At 38.8% G+C, this 17,204-nt stretch overlaps 1 protein-coding gene across 13 annotated transcripts in view; it reads left to right on the forward strand.

The window, feature by feature from the left end:
* PTPRC (protein tyrosine phosphatase receptor type C) overlaps window positions 1-17,204 on the forward strand; it is a 63,801-nt gene that overhangs the window by 24,138 nt on the left and 22,459 nt on the right. The window contains exons 3-12 of one of the 13 annotated variants that reach the window (XM_068690075.1): window positions 8,425-8,514; window positions 9,344-9,433; window positions 9,810-9,836; window positions 10,290-10,427; window positions 11,255-11,341; window positions 12,686-12,718; window positions 13,510-13,728; window positions 14,278-14,403; window positions 15,670-15,810; window positions 16,694-16,828. In XM_068690075.1, the coding sequence (XP_068546176.1) occupies window positions 8,425-8,514; window positions 9,344-9,433; window positions 9,810-9,836; window positions 10,290-10,427; window positions 11,255-11,341; window positions 12,686-12,718; window positions 13,510-13,728; window positions 14,278-14,403; window positions 15,670-15,810; window positions 16,694-16,828 (1,086 nt within the window). The remainder of the gene's footprint in view (window positions 1-8,424; window positions 8,515-9,343; window positions 9,434-9,809; window positions 9,837-10,289; window positions 10,428-11,254; window positions 11,342-12,685; window positions 12,719-13,509; window positions 13,729-14,277; window positions 14,404-15,669; window positions 15,811-16,693; window positions 16,829-17,204) is intronic. The other 12 variants (XM_068690076.1, XM_068690079.1, XM_068690077.1 and 9 more) reach the window with 12 other exon arrangements.

Raw genomic sequence — 17,204 nt, forward strand, 5'->3', positions numbered from 1 at the left:
TTGTAACCTAACAAGTGTATGGCTGACTTAGCTGTTGATCAGTGAATGCTATTAGTCATAATACTTCATGGACAGCAAGAAAGGTATTCAGTAGTGTCTCTGATGAATGGTATTCATTTGACTTTGTTGGTCATTTCTGGCCTGAATGTCTGTAGGAAAAAAAAAAAAAAAAAAAAAGAAAGAAAAAGTGAGGATACTCACCAAGTAAAATCACTCTCCCTTGAAACACAGTTGGCAGCCCTGGGTGGGCAAGGGGGATGCCCGGCAGGCAGAGTTGGCCTGGGAATGGATCTCCACTGAGCCAGAAGAACTATTACATCTCTGTACTCTCTGTGCTTTTAAGAAACAGAAGCAAGATGTATATTAACCAATTCTGGTTAGGATCTAATAATGCTGCAAGAAATTTGGGTCATGGGAGGTGACTGAGAGTAGCAGGATAGTTTGAAGCACTGCTGATTAGCGACGTCTCGCTGGGACATTGGCTCATGGGGCACAGGAACTGCCGAGGGTCCTGTTCAGCTTGGAGCAGGAAGATGAATGCCAGATCACTGGAAAAAATGGAATTTTAGTGGTGGCTTTTCAGTAGGAACATCTTTATTCTGTTTCATGCATCTCTTCTTTAGTTAAGGATCTTGTAAACACCTGGGACAAGTTTTCTATTTTTTTTTTTGTTTGTTTCCTTTGTAAAACTATAAATATTCTTTTCCATTTTTCCATTATGTCTACATGAAAACTTTGCAGGCATAACTTCTTGTACACAACCAGAACATAGCACCAAGCTATATTTGTGATTGGCAAACATTGATATTCCTGCATTATAAATAAAATAAAATTAGTAGGAAGTAACCTTGCCTTGAAAGTTAGTCTCTCAGCTAAAATTCTTTATTGGCTCTGAATACAATATGCTTCTAAAGTTTTAAAAAATAAAATTAAATTAAAGGAAATGTTATTGTGTCTTTTCACAGCCTACGAGCTTTCTTTCCATTTTTGATTGTACTTTGATCCTATTTTGTAGGAGAGCTGAGTGTTTGCAATCCAGGTGATGCCAGTTGGAGACATAAATGTTCAGAGCACCTGAAAATTATTTGTTTACCTCTGTAAGCTACACTCCTCCTTCAGAACCCCTAGGACAGTTAGCCACATTATATTTATTTGAGTCTTTAACTCAGCAACTGATCAGAGAAAAATATTATTACATAGAGTAAAAGCTCATAGGTGGGTATCATTTCTTGAAATAAATGTTCATTTATTTTTAAAAATTTCTAGCTGCACATTTTTTGAAATTCACTGATTAAAACTCACCGATTTCACCTCATTGAAATAATCCTTGTAGATACAGAGCTGTTGATCGAAGTACTTCCTGCTAACAGACCTATACCAAAGGGGAGATTTATGATTTTGATAGATTTTAGATTATCAGTGGCTCAAATGCTGCAATTCTTACAGTACGTATTTAAACTGTTTATGGTTAATCATTTGAGCTGACTAGAGAGAGTTTAGAGAAACATTTCCAGGACCCATTCTTTTTTTTATTGCTGGCAAAATTATGTAAAAAGCAATTTGATGTCAGGAAGATGTCTGCAATACAGCAATACACTTTTATCATGAAGCAGCTCAGAGGTGGATAGAGAACTAAGTCATGTATTTAAATAAGCCAAGGTCCAATGAGATAGTCCAAGATAAAGAAGTTTGCCCTTAGCTCGCACTCTCTCCAGTAGTCAGCCAGTTCTCAGTTGCAGCTTCTTTCTGTGGTCAGAAATCTTGGGAACTGATCTGCCTTCAACTCTGCTGAATACATAGAACTAGCAGAGGAGGCAATTGCAAAAACATGGGCACAGAAATTGAGAAGAGAGTGTAATTGTTGCAAGTCCTTCCTTTCTTTTGTTTGCCACAAACAACATGCACTCAGCAATTCCAGAACCAGCCTGTCTGTATCATAAGCTGATAGTTTGGATCAAGCGTTTCTTTCTGCTCATGGTAGATTTGGAGCTGGAAGAGTTATACCTGAGGTTAGGTACTGCTGCTTGACATAATGGTAAGTTTAGCAGATGTACTCTGGCTCTTGGCTCTGCACATGCACAAACACTGAAAATATATAAAAGGCAAAGCAGCATTAGCACATTTTTTCTTTTGTATGTATCACGAAATTACCAAGCAAGTATGACAGCCAATCTTACATTCCTCATGTATAGGTGTTTCTTAGTGGCTGTGGATGGTAGCCAACGTTTCACAGCTGAATTAATTGTTACATCAGGATTTGATATTCTCCCCTCTTGCAGACAGTTCACATCATTGCACGTTCTCCCTGCAAAGCAGCCTTGACTGTATCATATTAATGAATTTGTACAACTAAAAATAATTATAAATGCAAATTTGGTGAAAAGGAGTTTAATAGGGAAATTTCATGACTGCACTAGAGAAGTTGTGGTTTAGCACTGAGATAGGTCTGATTGCTTGAGCATGTGGGTGCTATGGTAACACAGTTTCACCATTTGGAAGTGCTTAAGCTCTAAACCACAGTATGCTGCACCCTCTTCCTTTTGAGTAGGGTTCTGTAGAAGAAAAACAGAAGTAAACAGCATGAGAGAAACCACAGAGCAGCAAAGGCGTTGTTAGCTGTAGTTGAACAAGTGGGTTACTGTAGTTAAAGTATTCCTATGAAGACTGAGGATGTCATTTAAAATGCAGTGCAATTGATAGGAATGCCTTTCTTCTGCTTGATAAATTCTTGATATTTCTAGGTATTTATTTTAAGTTTGCAAGATGTGTGTACTTGGCAAAATGAATTTGAATTGCTGCCTTTGGTTCATGTTCTACTCCAGGTTTATGGTTTTGTGAAATTCCAGTTCTCGTTCGTAACAAATGTTGCTTCCATGAATGTGATATTTCTTGAGGGAAATTTCTGTTTTTCTCTGCATTTTTATTTTTCTGTGGGAAAATTAAACTCTTGCATTGTATAAGTGGAATCAGAAAATTCTGGTTTTGAAATTATTTTTGAAATATAATTTCAGGTTAGCTGAGAAAATATTTCAGCATTCGTAAGCTTTTCTTCTTATTGTTTCCTTAAGACAGGCTCTGTATAATAGCAGAGTGGACAAACTTTGATGTTTGTCCTTCCCCCTCTTTCCTAAGTCTGCAACATTGCGGAATGCAGCATTGTGTTCTTGTATCTGCCAGCGATAAGTTTTTCTTAATTCCATCTCCTGCCCTCATACTAGTTTTCTGGCCAGTTTGAATTCATTGCCTTCCCTAATGCTCTAACTGCTGCTGAGCTCTTCTAGTTGGCTCCGAAACTCCCATCCTGGAAGATGGACAGCAAGAAGTGCATAGGTGTTGGCAAGCAAGAAAAAACATTAATTTTAAAGGTTGATTTGCATTAAAAATACAGTCCTATGTCCTATTACACTGAGTTGTAGTGTAGGCCTGTGCTTATTCCTGAGACATGGTTTGCAGAAAGACTCCGCCTTTCGTGATGGAATTCAGGTGGGAGCAAAGGTTCCCTGGGTCTTGGGAAGGACAAAGCCAGGGCTCCTCCGAGGGATACTCGTGCTAGGAAAGAGTGGCGGGATCAGGTTCTTAAACTGTGATTGCAGTGTGTTAAGGAGTCACGTTGGAGACAATTATTAATGGACTTGTGTGACAGGAAACATTTTGACAAACTCACACTGGAACTGTTTATTTCAATTATAATTTTGGAGAATTAGAATGAGCACTTACAGCCTGGTGACAAATGGAGACAATTGGCTTTTCGCAATCAAATCATTTCAGAACTTCTGTTAGATTAAAATTTACAGTTTCAACTGTTTATCCCAAATTTCTGGTGAAAATAAATATTGTGAATATGTCCCATGGGAATAGATTTTATAATATTTGCTTAGTTTTAATTCTCAGCTGCTGTACATTTATATCATTCCTATGACTGCTGTACAGCTATTGAGTTTTTTATCAGTTAGGATTATAGATTATTTTGAAGTGCTTTTGTTAAATCTGCAATGAAAAAATATTAGGCACTTTTTTCTAGGACCATCTGAAATGTCCCAGTTAGAAACTGAAAAGTTTCTACATGTTAATCCTAAATGAGTATTTACTGATTTTTAACTTGGGGCATGCAAAATTTCATATATTTTTTGTGTGTGAACCTCACGTGGCTTTCTTTTAACCAATTTTCAAAAAGCAGCAGTTTGCCCAGAAAACAGAAACACTTTTCTTCCCCAAATACAGATAATGATAAAGGCTAAAGTGTAGTTCTGCACTCTGTGCTTATGAAAGCACTTCAGCACACATGATCCTTATAAAATCTGAGGGGTCTTCTGTGATATAGAGTTACTCAGATGTTGAAGTGTTTTCAAGCCTGTTCATAGGTTTGCCCAGATTTATTTATAAAGTAGCAGAGGATCCCTTCATTTTGTGTTTGCTGCCAAAAGCAGCAGTAACATCTCTGGCCCTGATGCTCATTTACTTTAAGGTCCCTTTAGCTGGTTTTGGCAGCGGAAAGGAGCCTTAAAATAGGTGTGAATTATATCCTACCCCACTTGAAGTTTAAAAATAAACCAAAGAATGGAGGCTGGCAGCACTTTGTGTAGTTCCTTGCCTTACTCACCCTTTACCTCCCACCAGGAACTGTTCTTTTTTTTCTTTTTTTTTCTTCAATTTAGCATTGGCTTGCAGTGGAGCTGAGTAATGTCTGTGCTGTTTGCTAGAAGACCCCCTCAAAGAGCTTTACTCCACCTGAACAAGGAGCCCACATCCTGTTGCTTTCAGTGCAGATGTGAAGAGCCCTGACCCTGCTGAGGCAGAGCAGCACTGTTCAGCTGTAAAAGGAGGGCAGACCGATTCTGGACCTACACAGGCTGCTTAGTGTGAAGTCCTGCTTGGTGGGGGATGCTGGGGTCTGCCCAGTATGCCAAAGGGTGAGGAGGTCCTGGGAAAAGGGCAGCAGCTCTGCAGAATCACAAAGCACTTTTCCTGGGAGAGAATAGCCCTGGGCAGCCAGCAGTTCTGCAGACGTGAGGCTGAGAGGAAGAACGACTTCCTCTGCCCCTCCCCGGGTCTAGCAAAGTCACGCAGAGTGCAGCTGGTTGTGAAGAGCCGATGGGTATGGTACCATGCTAGATAAAACACTAAATATGCTATTAGCAGAAAGGGACCCTTTTCCTCCTCATTCCTCTGTGTTGTGTGCAGTGCGGGCTGCAGTACTGCAGCACTCCTGTGCACGGAGGAGAAGCTGCCTGACGTACCTGCCTGCAGGCTCAGTCCCCTGCCTAGAGCAGCAGGAAGTAGAAAACTGGGGCCATTTTACCCATTGTGCAACATACGAAGCAGAAAGTAGTTAAAAGGCATGTTCCCTGTCATCAGTTAAGACATTTTTGCCTATAAAAACATGATAATATTTTGCCCATAAAAACATGGTAATGTTTTTAGGCTTTTAATGCAGATTCTCCAGTTTCGCTATCTTATCAGTTGGAGTTTCCTTTAATAACACACAAGCACAGGAAGTATGTGCTGGTGCTTCCTTCTGCTAGAGAAGATCGTACCCTGGACTTACGTGAAACACAATATCTTTTAACATATCCTGGGCCTGAATTGTCTGCTCTTGGGTTGCCTGGTCCTTCCAAATGGAAAGTGTTTTCGCTTTATTCTGCCTTTCCTTAGAGAACAGCAGCAAACATTAACTTCTCATAAGGGTGCAGCCATGGCTCACGGCAGCAGGTGCAGAGCCATGACTGCGTCAGTGATACAGCTGCTCCTGGACCTCCAAATGTGCCCTACAGCTTGTTCTGCTTGGAGATTAAGACGTTTGGCCTGATTTCTTTCATAGTTCTTCCATCTACTTTTCTTGTTGAACACTGAAGGGCTTCTTCAAAATATAATAGTCCCATATTTCAATCTCAGGGCCTGCATGCCTTCAGGCTTTCAGGAGAAAGGATGGTTAGCTCGTCCAAGTTCCGTTGGGAACCTGTCATCTCATGTCAAACCTTTTTTTAAGGCAGCAGTTTCACTTTGTCTGCCAACCAATAGAGAGACATTGGAGAGCAGAAAAGCAATTAGCCAAGCTGTCCATTTGCTGGCTGTATGTGCTGGGGGTATCTTTTTGCAGGACACTCGACCGTGGCCAGAAGTGCTCCAACACTACTGATAGGTCTTGGCTTTTGGGTAAGTTAGTAGGAACCAGCCAGTGGCCAAATCAAGAGAAGGTGAAGAGAAGCTTGCATACACCTTTTGTATTAGCAACTTTTTACGTACTTTAATTCTTGCACTTGGAATGTCTGAGACTATCCTGTGTATATTATCTTAAAATGGCTTATGGCTGGGTGCAGTTTAGGATGTGAGGAAATAGACCAACTTGCTTAGTTGGTGATCATCAGGCTTTCATACTGCACACGATGTTTTCTGGGGGCTGAACATCCTTATTAAAGATATTCTCAGATTTGAACCTTTAAATTTCCAGGTATGTGTTTTAGAATTTAAGCATGAGCAGACAGCTGTGACTTCACAGTTAACTTTGTTACCCAGAGGTTAGATCTGTCATAGATCTGTAGCTGTGGGACATTTTGGGAAAACTAAATTACTTTCAGCAACATGTCTATTAATACTGGAGAAATACAGTCCAGTGTGTCGGGATCCTTCTTTTATTCTTTTTTTTCCCTTTGTTTTATCTAATATCCCCGTACAAGTTTATATGGGGAAATGTATCTTGCTGTTACTGCAATACCTTTGCTCTTTGAGAGTTTTCTTTTTCTTTCAGTGTTCTGGTGCCACCTACTGAATTCTTATTAACTGCATCCTATTTCATTGCTATGAAAATGATATAATATCATTGAATCACAGAAGAACAGGATAATGATAAACTGCTTAGAATGGCACAAAACTGCCATGAAGTTCTGTTAAAATGCCAGTGGTTATTTAGGGGAAAAAAAGGGCAACGGTGATCTAGGATTGTTATTTTCCAAACTGTTTTAAGAGCTGACCCAGGTGTGAGCAGGAGGATTGGATCAGACTATCTCTTCGGGTCCCTTCCAACCTCAACAGTTTTGTGATCATGCATGGCATGTAGTATCTGTCGCCATGAGCAAGCAATAAACATCACACTGTATTTAAACTGGATGCTTACAGAAAGCTAATTTTGGGCTTGAGGTATGATTTATGTGCTGAACTAAGATCTGGGAAGGAGAGGGAATTATTGATTTTTCAGCTGGTAAGCAGGTTGAAGAAAGCAAAATCATATTATGAAACTGGAAGTGACCAACTGCTGGCTTTCAAACACCACATTTTAAAAATATAAGAAGATATTGTGAGATTGAATTGATTATGGCAAATATGGTTACACATTAGCTTTACATGGTTCTTGGCACATTAATACATATAGTTAAATTATACAATTCCTGTTAACAAATTTCCAGTCCTTACCTGAGATTTCAGACACTGAAGTGATATATGAAGATCATCTGTACTTTTGTTTCTTATCTGTAACAGAAACGTAGGGGAGGAGAACGAGTAGAAAAAGGCCAAGAAAGGAAGAGACATGAGTGGATGAAAGTTTGTGGACAAACTTTCACAGTTCACGTACTGTTCAACAGTATGTGAACAAGTGGAATTTTTCTCCTTTTGAAAGCCTGGCAATAGTGTTAGAGAAAGATGTCTCCAGGAAGCGAGCATGGCTTTCAAAATTCGTATTTCAAAGTGGAAGATTCTAATCCTCTAAATGAGTAAAAGGTACAGTGATGAGAACAAACTTCTGTTTTGATGGACACTCCTACGAGTAGTCCTTATTCTCCTGGTTCCAGACAATTGCCATTTATTTTTGTCTCCCTTTATCCTGAGAGAAATTTCACGTTACACAAATTAAGAATGTTTTGGGTCAGGATTTCAAAACTGAGTGTAAAAGTGGGATTTATTTTTATAGCTGTGAAAAGGGCGTAACTCCCAGCTGAAATCAGGCAGTAGTTTATGAGAGGTTAACCTGGAGACAGAGTTCTCTAGAGGGATTCTTAATATCAGCAGGGTGGTCCAGGAAGTGTGCTGGGATTTAGAGAAGAATATTAGGTAAAGTAAAGGTCTGTTAGGAATACCGATTGTTGGATTACTGGCTTTTGTATGATGAGGATTACAGACAGGTAAGATTTTTCTTGAGAAGAGAATTAGTGTTGGTGTCTCTTCTTGCTAATGCAAAATCATGCTTTATTTGTTGATGTTACTTGTACACACTGCTGTGTGATGAAGTGAAAGATTTTGAGGGTTTTGGTTTTGCTGTCGCAAAATGCATCAATAAATATGAAAGTGCCATTTAAGTACCCTCCAGTCTCACCTGACCTAAGAAGCATCGTTTAGAGAAAGTCATACAAACTAATGCCCTCTTTCTAATGTAGATGAGCTTCTCACCTTCATGCATTGCTCACTCAGTCGTATTTTTTCCTCACTAAACAGCAGGAAATGAAACTGCAACATCTTCCAGCACTCCCCCCTCCCCTACGCCTGCACGCTCCACGTCACTCTCACCTTCAGGCACCACTAAAGGTAATACTGAAATTTGGGACCATGGCACTGCTACTCTTCGGTTTCAGCTGAAGTGACATCTACTTCTATCAAGCATTAACTCTATCACTGTTAAAGCAATCCGGTGATTTAGGTTGTGCGAGGCCAATTATACTGCAGCAAAATTTGTTAATATGATGAAGACATATGTAGTTTTATTTATTTATTTATTTTAATTAATTCAAGTGTGGAAATTTGAAGCATGCGTTTTAAAGAAAGCAATCACAATTCCAGCTGCAACATGCTGTTATGGGTTCGTGTTTTCCTTATGGACACCCCTTGCCCTTGAGCTCCCAGCTGAGGATTTCACCCTGAGCTCTCACAGTGCTACTTACCTGCACTTACCTCAGGCGCCACAGCGGTATCTGAGGATCTGTGGGAAGAAGGTCCTTCCCAGATCAATAGCATGAAACAAAACAGCCCCAATCACGTTGTGCTTTCTGCAAGCTGCGTGTTAACTCACCCCCTTTAGCTGGTGTTCTCAAACACCTGAAGTCAGTACATCCCCTTACCTTGCTAAAGGATTGTCAAATCTCATTGCCACAAAGGCATCCCAGAGAAATTGGTAGGAATTTGGCACTTCATGGTTTTGCAGACCTCATTGTAAGCTACGCTCTTGGGATAAATCCAAGCAGGTGCTTGGTTCCTCCACACTCTGTGCAGGAACTGGAGAGCAATGCAAACTTGTTCTTGCCAGTGCTGGAGGGAGGCATTTGATTCAGAAGACAAGTGGTAGTCTTTCTGCTTGAAATGAACTTCTCATGATCACACATTGCTCACTCAACGATATTTTTTCCTCACTGTTTATCAGGAGATGAAAATCGGGCATCTACCAGCTCTCCCCCCTCCCCTCAGTCACCTCCACTCTCCACGCCACTCCCACCTGCAAGCACCACTAAAGGTAACCATGAAGTCAGGACCGTGGCACTGCTGCTCTTCTGTTTCAGCTGAACCAGCATCTGCTGCAGCCTTCCTGAAACTATGTCCATCCTTCAGGATGCACAGCAGACTCCCTGCTCAAGGAAATGGGACTTCTAATATGGAAAATTAGAGCCTACATACATCTATATACTTGATGTTTTGGGGGTCTAGTAGTTGCTTTAGAATAAAGTTTTAAAGTTTAGAATAGAGTTTACTTTAGAATAAGTAATTCTCTGGGGAAAGCTCTGCTGATAGGAGGAAAGAATGTTTCTTTTTATTTAAAAAAATTAATCTCATATGGTTGCCTGTGATTCCTTGAAAATGTAATTTACACATTTTCTCTTTGTCTTTTCCAGGAGCTCAGAACGTGACAACACCAACTAGTAAGAAACTTTTAATTTACATTAAGAAATTCACTGACGCTTTTTTCAGGTTGTTTCTTCTTTCCATTTCCTGTGTATAATTGTCACGTGTAATGTGTGCAATACATATAATGCTTTTTCATTCAGCCCAGTGAAATGAAATACACTGTTTTAAGAGGGAAGAATATCAAACCAGTTTGGTTCTGAGTCACGTACTTGAGTGTATTTTAAAACCTAGCATTTGTCATGGAAGATGTGCAGTCCGTGCCATAAGGATGTTCGGTTGCCACCTGTTGTTCTCCCTTACACCATGACCCTTGTGCATTCAGCGTACCTTTGATTGCTCCAAACACACAGTGCCTCAGCGCAGGAGAGCTCCCAGTGGGGCTGTCCTGTGCTGTTTGCAGTTTTGCTTCGTTCTGTGAGTGGGTGACCTCCGAAACACTAATGAAACCGCCGTTCCTCTTGCCACAGGTGGCATCCCCTCAAACAGCACACACCTCTCCACGCACGCAGGCTCCGACCCAACCACGGGACCCAGCAACTCACCACACAGCAGCCCTGCTGCCCTTACCACACGCACTCCCACTGCCTTCAGTCATGCTTCATCAGGTTTGCCGACTTCTTTTAGGTGCCACATGCTGCACTCTGAGCTGTAGGGGAAAACTGAGTAATTTAGCCTCAGGGTAGCCTTTTCCAGTTTGCAGTTCATCAAATGGAATCGGTACCTGCAATTCAGCATAGTAGCCAGAGCCAAATTATTTTCAGGATCTGGTGTCTGATGCTCAGATCTTGTAATTACCTCAGTAGCATCAAAACTCGTAGTACTGTCAACAAGGTTGTTGCCAAAGCAAGAATGGGAACGGACCTAAGAGAATAGAGAAACCCATCCGAGGCTTATAAGCAGGGAGATAAATACTAAGATATAGTAAGTGATACAATGAGCAATGTGTCTTATCTGGCATTTAAGCATTACTGGATTGCTTGTTTCTGAAAGAGCACAGGCACTGTTCATAATTGTGCTGTACTGTCAGAACATAGCAGAATGTTTTAGTTCCTAGTTCACAATTACTAAGGTAGTTCTTACTCTGTTCTGTTCTACGCTGTTGACTCCAATGCAGATTATGCCTAAAAAAAAAAAAAGGAAATAAAAAAAAATTTGTGTACATTTCAAAGATCATTAGTAAATGCTATATTCCTAAAAGTTTGCTTTCTCTTTATATAACATATTTTCTCATTTTCTGGACATGATCATATGAACATGAACATGATATATGAACATGATCTTTCCTTCAGCACTCTTCTCTAACTTACAAAAACCCTGGAAGGAAAAAAAGGGGGAGGAGGGAGTGTAGCGTAAGACATTACTGATGATGTAGCCATATGAAATAGTGAATTTTGCTTTTTTTAATGCTGATATATTGTTTATTTCCTTACAGATGATAACAAAACAACATCCTTGCACAGCACCACCTCACCAGTCAGCATGCCAGCAAGCACGGGGACCACCCCCAGTCATACAATAGGTGACAAACTTGCACACAGTTGTCGCAATTATCACACTGCAACCACAGAAAATGTGTTAGAATGAAATAAATAATCTTGATATATATTTTTAAGTCATACAAATTAGGTATGCAAGTAGGCATACAACTGCATCAAACTTAAGGTGTTTTTTTTTTTTTAAGGAATATTATTAATATTTTAAGAGTAGGATTAGAGGCACCAAATTTACTGCTTGTTAAGGAAGTGAAAAACATAAACTGTTTCCATGGAGTGTCATGGTAGGAAAGTGAATCTGTCCAATTACTCAGTCAATATTACTCTCCTCGTTACTCATAGAAGTTTGCTAAAGCAGCAAAAACATGAGATTACATCCAGCAACCTGTGAACTTCTGTTTTCCAATGGCTTCCCTGTTGTTTCACTCAGCATTAATATTTTCTTGGGGCCTAATATATGAAGCATTTACATGTATTGTTGTGGCAGTTGTGCTGTAAGGAATTATTCAGGTCATTGAGGTGGGTGTGTGTGTTTGAGTAAAGTACATCCAGGTGTTTGTCTCCTGTCATCTTCATAACTGCTCTTCAAGTAGCTGTAGGCTGTCATTAGCTGTCTTCTTTCACAGACTGAGCTTAGCTTCTACCTGTGGGTCTCCTGCCCTGAGCCATCTTGGCCCCTCTTAGCTAACCCTCTCATTAGGGGCACTGCTCAGCCATCCAGTTCCTAGGCCAGAGGGAATAGACAAATCCAAGACACTTCTGTGAAGAAAATTAGATATCTGTCTTTTGATAGTACTCACACCTTAGTATATTTTAAATAATTGGTTGCAGGATGAAGTTTTTTTTGCACAAGCTTCCGTACAGATTTCCTAAATACCAGCTCTTAATTTCTTCTGGATGTTCCAGTGTAACAATAGCTGTAAAACGATCTGTACTCTTGAATTAGTCTGTTTCCAGATACACGAGTAACTATGCATAAAGTAGATAAAATGTGTTTCTTTGGTGACATTGGAAAGTGCTCGCTTAGGCATTCCATAGCATTCGTATCCCAGCAAACTGCTGTAGCTTATCATACCACTGCGAGAACGTGATTTTGGAATATTCTTGTGTAACTTTGTATGCTGAAATAGTATGAAAAAACAGTTTGGTATCATTGTAGAATGATGAAATGCACATGACTAAAATAGCTTGTAGAAGAATTGGTATGTATGTGGCCCCTTTTTCAAATACGAATAGGGTGCTGAATACAATTACTTGTAACGTGTTGAATGAAGAGTATCAGTTTAGGCAGTACCAGTTGTCTTCCTCTAATGCTCTGTGAAAATCATACTTGCTGAAGTACACTTTCATTTTGTTTTCTTTTCTTATAGAAAGTCCCTCAGTGCCAACTGAAGAACCTTGTGGTAAGAACCAAACCCCTTATTTATCTCAGCCCTGATATTTGAACATATCAGTAAACTCAGGGAAAATTTATCACCAAAACAAATGAGCTACCATTTCAATTTGCTTTATAAACTGTCTCATGCTTCTGAAAGATTTGCATTAAAGTTATTAACAGTTCTGGTCTTCTCATCTTCATTTAGAGTCCTGTTGAATTACCTTTAAACTAGGTTGTCGATGTAAGGGCTGCAGAAGAGATCTGCTTTCATTCAACTAGGCTCTCTCTAACTTTTCCCCATACTGCCAATGAACACATGCTGCAAACTGCAGTTCATAACTATAGTAAATCCAAAGCTTGGATATTGGTTTCTCTTTCTTCAAAATGAGAGAGCTGTCCCCTCTCTGGTTTTCAGAAGTGGCTTTTATTATTTAATGGTTATGAAATGTTTTAAATGAGAAAATATGAAATTTCTGGACAAACAAAGGATTCAATGTGTCAGAATAAAATATTTCACTTTGAATTGACGTTTTAAATTAAAAAAAAAAAAAAAAAAGTAATTCTGGAATGTTAATCTTTTTAATTCTTTGGTTTCCCTTACTAGAGAATGACTTAAAACAATATTTTCCTAAGGACATTTTCTCTTTTAAATATTTTTAAGGTAACAAATAACATTAAAAATAAACGAGGCAATTTTGCTGTATTTTCTGATTCTTTAACACCTGTGATGCTGGGGATACCAGATACCACAAAACATTTAAGAGTCCTTAAAATTGTCATAAAATGATTGTTTGCTTTTTTATCCTTCTCTTTTAGATGCTAATATATCCCCCATCATAGGAAATGGAACAGACGAGAAAAACATGGTTGAAGTTACACTGAAGAATCTCAAAAACAACACAGAATATATTTTGTTCAATGGTGACATGAAGTCACGGGTGGATGTCAACAACAACACAGCAAAACTTAACAGATGCAAAATATATAAACTTACATCTAACAACCACACATGCAAAAGTATAATTATTCCACCTGGTAGGTATAGAAGGGTCTTAGTAATTCCCTTCCTCCCTCCCTCCCTTCCTTCCTTCCTTCCTTCCTTCCTTCCTTCCTTCCTTCCTTCCTTCCTTCCTTCCTTCCTTCCACACGCAGTAATAACGCTTTCATGGACTTCATAGTCTATTCTTGTTTTTACAGAGAATCAGACAGAGGTTTTCATGTAAAAAATACAATTTTTTCATTGTAAAGGAAAAGTGAACTTCATCTGCATCAGTCATATGCAGCATGGCTAGCAATAACAAGGCTGGCCAGCACTTGAGAGCTACTATCTATGTTGGATGTTTTGTTCACTAAAGTTATTGCTTTTGTTGAATTGAAAGTTTCATTTATGATATGAATACAACAATCATTTTTGTCTAATGAATACTTTTTAAATTTCATCTTCTTGTTAAATTCTTTGCATATCATTTTGTGCCAATTATATCTTCATATTGCAGAACAAATTAACAAATATAAGAACAAATCGATATTTAAAGAATCAATACAACTAATGTCACATTGCTATTTAATATTAATCCTTTCTAGATAAAAGCCACTGTTCTTTAGAAAAGAAGATTCTTAACAGCACATCTGTACAGTTCTGTTTTAAAAACAATACCTCAGATGAAGGTTGCTTACGTGCCTGTAGTAATGTGAGTGTTAGCTGTGAAGGTAAGACACTTCTAACATAATTTAAAATGCTTATTTATTTATTTGTTTATTTATTAAGCAATATAGATGTTGTCTTTGGATGAGACTGGCAGGTTTCATTAATTGTGCCAGCATGAGGGAAGAGATGTTCAGAATTTCTGGAGTGGGCAGGTTAGGAACTACCATTCCACACACTGCAGAAGATCTGGGGGAGAGTTCAAGCCCAGAGAGCTCATTCCTTTAGTTTACCAGCTTCACAAATTGCAGACTTTCGGAGGTGTTGAGCTCCTGCTTGATGCCTGGAAGGGGAGCTGAGAACTTGGAAATCCGAGTGTCTCCTGTGAGCTGCTCCCTTGCAGACAAAGTGGGCAGCTGGCTCTGCAGGCTCGTGAATAGCTGAGTACAGACACTCTGTGCTTGGAGCTTGCCAGCCTTGGAGACCGAGAAAACATCAGCTTAAAGGCAAATGGTGTGGTAAAGAAGATATGTACGCTCCATATCCCCATGTTCTAGAAAAATGCACGACAAATATTCTCTTCAATGTTTTTATCAATGACCTGGACACAGGAGTTGTGTGCATACCAAGTACGTTTGCAGATGATACTAAACTGGAGGAGCTGTCACTTGCCTTGAGGGTAGACAGGTCTTGCAGAGAGATCTTGATAGAATAGAGCATTGGACAATCATCAATTGTATGAAATTTAATGCTGGATTTTGCACCTGGGATGGTGTAATCCTAGGTGTATATATAGTCTGGGGAACAAGTTGCTGCAGTGCAACCCTCTAGAGAGGGATCTGGGGGTTTTGGTTGATGGTAAGCTCAAAACAGGTCAAACAGGTCAACAATATGGCCTGGTTGCCAAAAAGGCCAACCACATTGTGGGGTGTGTTAAGCAATATATAGCTAATCACTTGAAAGAAGTGATTGTCCCACTCTGCCTAGCATTGGTATGGCCTCACCTTGAGTACTGTGTGCAGCTTTGGGGTCCACAATGTAAAAGGGATATAAAAATAGGAGTGTTAGATGGAAAGTAATGATTTATGCAAACTGAATTGATGTAAAAGAACCTAGAACTCAGTCACTTGGGTTCACTAAGTCGTACGCTTTTCTGTTTTGGATATTCTGGTAGTGTACTAAAAATTATGTTGAATAAATATGGTAGATAAAATCCTAGTTAAGATGGTATAATATATTTTTAGATATGATTTGATATACTTTCAGATATATGATATATTTTTAGAGTTGTGAAAAATATGGGTAAGCCATTTTTGTGTCTACTTTTCCAGAAACATCTTGGCAGTCAGATGGATCTTGCGTATTAATGACCAATTTTACACTCAACCGTCCTTACAAATGCAAACATACAGTAGAGTATTCTGGAGAAGAGTTTGACCTCGATTCCTTCGATATAGAAACAGAATATGATGGCAAGTATAATGCTTAATTTTGCTTTGCATTCCACATATTTCTAGAAACACCCATTGCAAATCCAACTGTCTGTGCTTCCTGGAGGATGAAGATAAATTTTGAGCAGCATGCTCAGCCAGTCTCAGGTTCTTCTCCAGCTCTTATCACCTCATCTCCTGTATTTATGGTAGTTCTTTGACCACAGTCACAGTTGTCCTTTCTCCCTCCAACCTCAGGCTCAGACCTGCAGTCTCAAACCTTCCTCTTCTTCCCTAAGAGACTGTGACTTTTTATTCTTAAGGATGAGAAAGTGGCAAAATGTAAGCAATTTTCAATGAAAGTGAAGACAAAAGAATAAAAAAATTGCAGCCCTAGAGAAAAACAAATATCAAACTCTTGCTTGTGAAGAAAGATGATAGAATAATTGCAAAGAATGTCTCCAGATAAAATGATAAAGTATTATACAGTATTGTCCTTGGAAATGGCTTAGCATTATTTTATCAATTAAACAGAAAATCACCTTAAATCAAGAAACCTGCAAAGAAAATTTCAGGATAGAAATTTAAAGTTGGTTAAAATTATAAGGAAATCAAAACAATGTATAATAATTGGAATTGTTGAAGAATTTTAGTAAGATGTGATGTTGCTGTATTCACCTATATCCTGAATTGATTAAATTTATGAAATTACTCTAATTTGATGCTGTTGTATGTACTCTATAATTGTGTATAATTTCTCTGAATGAAATAGACTATGCAAAATCTTACTTTACTGCTATCTTGCTTTAATATCCAATGAAATTGAGTTTAATTAAAATAGAAATAAAACGGAATATTTTGCATTTTCATTCTAACTTTTCCCTCCCATCCATTTTTTTTTTTAAACAACAAAACAAACAAACAGCTCCAGAAGCACCAGGAGATCTTACAGTAGAAATTTATGTCAATAATGTAACAGTTAAATGGACACCACCCAGCAAGACTCCGGAAACTCTTATACGTGGCTATTATATAAACTGCAATGGCACTGATAACAGCAGTAAGTATATCCTCTGTTGGTACAAAATAATTCCTCACATGTTTTATTTAGTTTTTATTTAGTGGGCACCAAGCATGAGGCAGTGTCTAAACATATTGGAATTTCTTAAAAATGTCCAGTAAAAACACTAAATTATTATTATTGTTGTTCTACAAACCTTTTTTAAAAGTTTCTTTACTTTGAGGCTGCTTCAATTCAACTATGTGGTTATTTAGGTTATCATTTCAGGACATCACTGTCATCTTTCATTTCTCAAGTATCTTGTATTAAAATGTGACAAGATCATCAGTTGCCTGATCAGTTTTTAGAATGGCATTGTCTGCCTCAGAAAATGCACCCATAGCTTGTTCGTTTATTCTCAGAGAAGATTCTCATC

This window comes from Anas acuta, chromosome 8, assembly GCF_963932015.1.
Source record: "Anas acuta chromosome 8, bAnaAcu1.1, whole genome shotgun sequence".
NCBI classification, from domain to species: domain Eukaryota; kingdom Metazoa; phylum Chordata; class Aves; order Anseriformes; family Anatidae; genus Anas; species Anas acuta.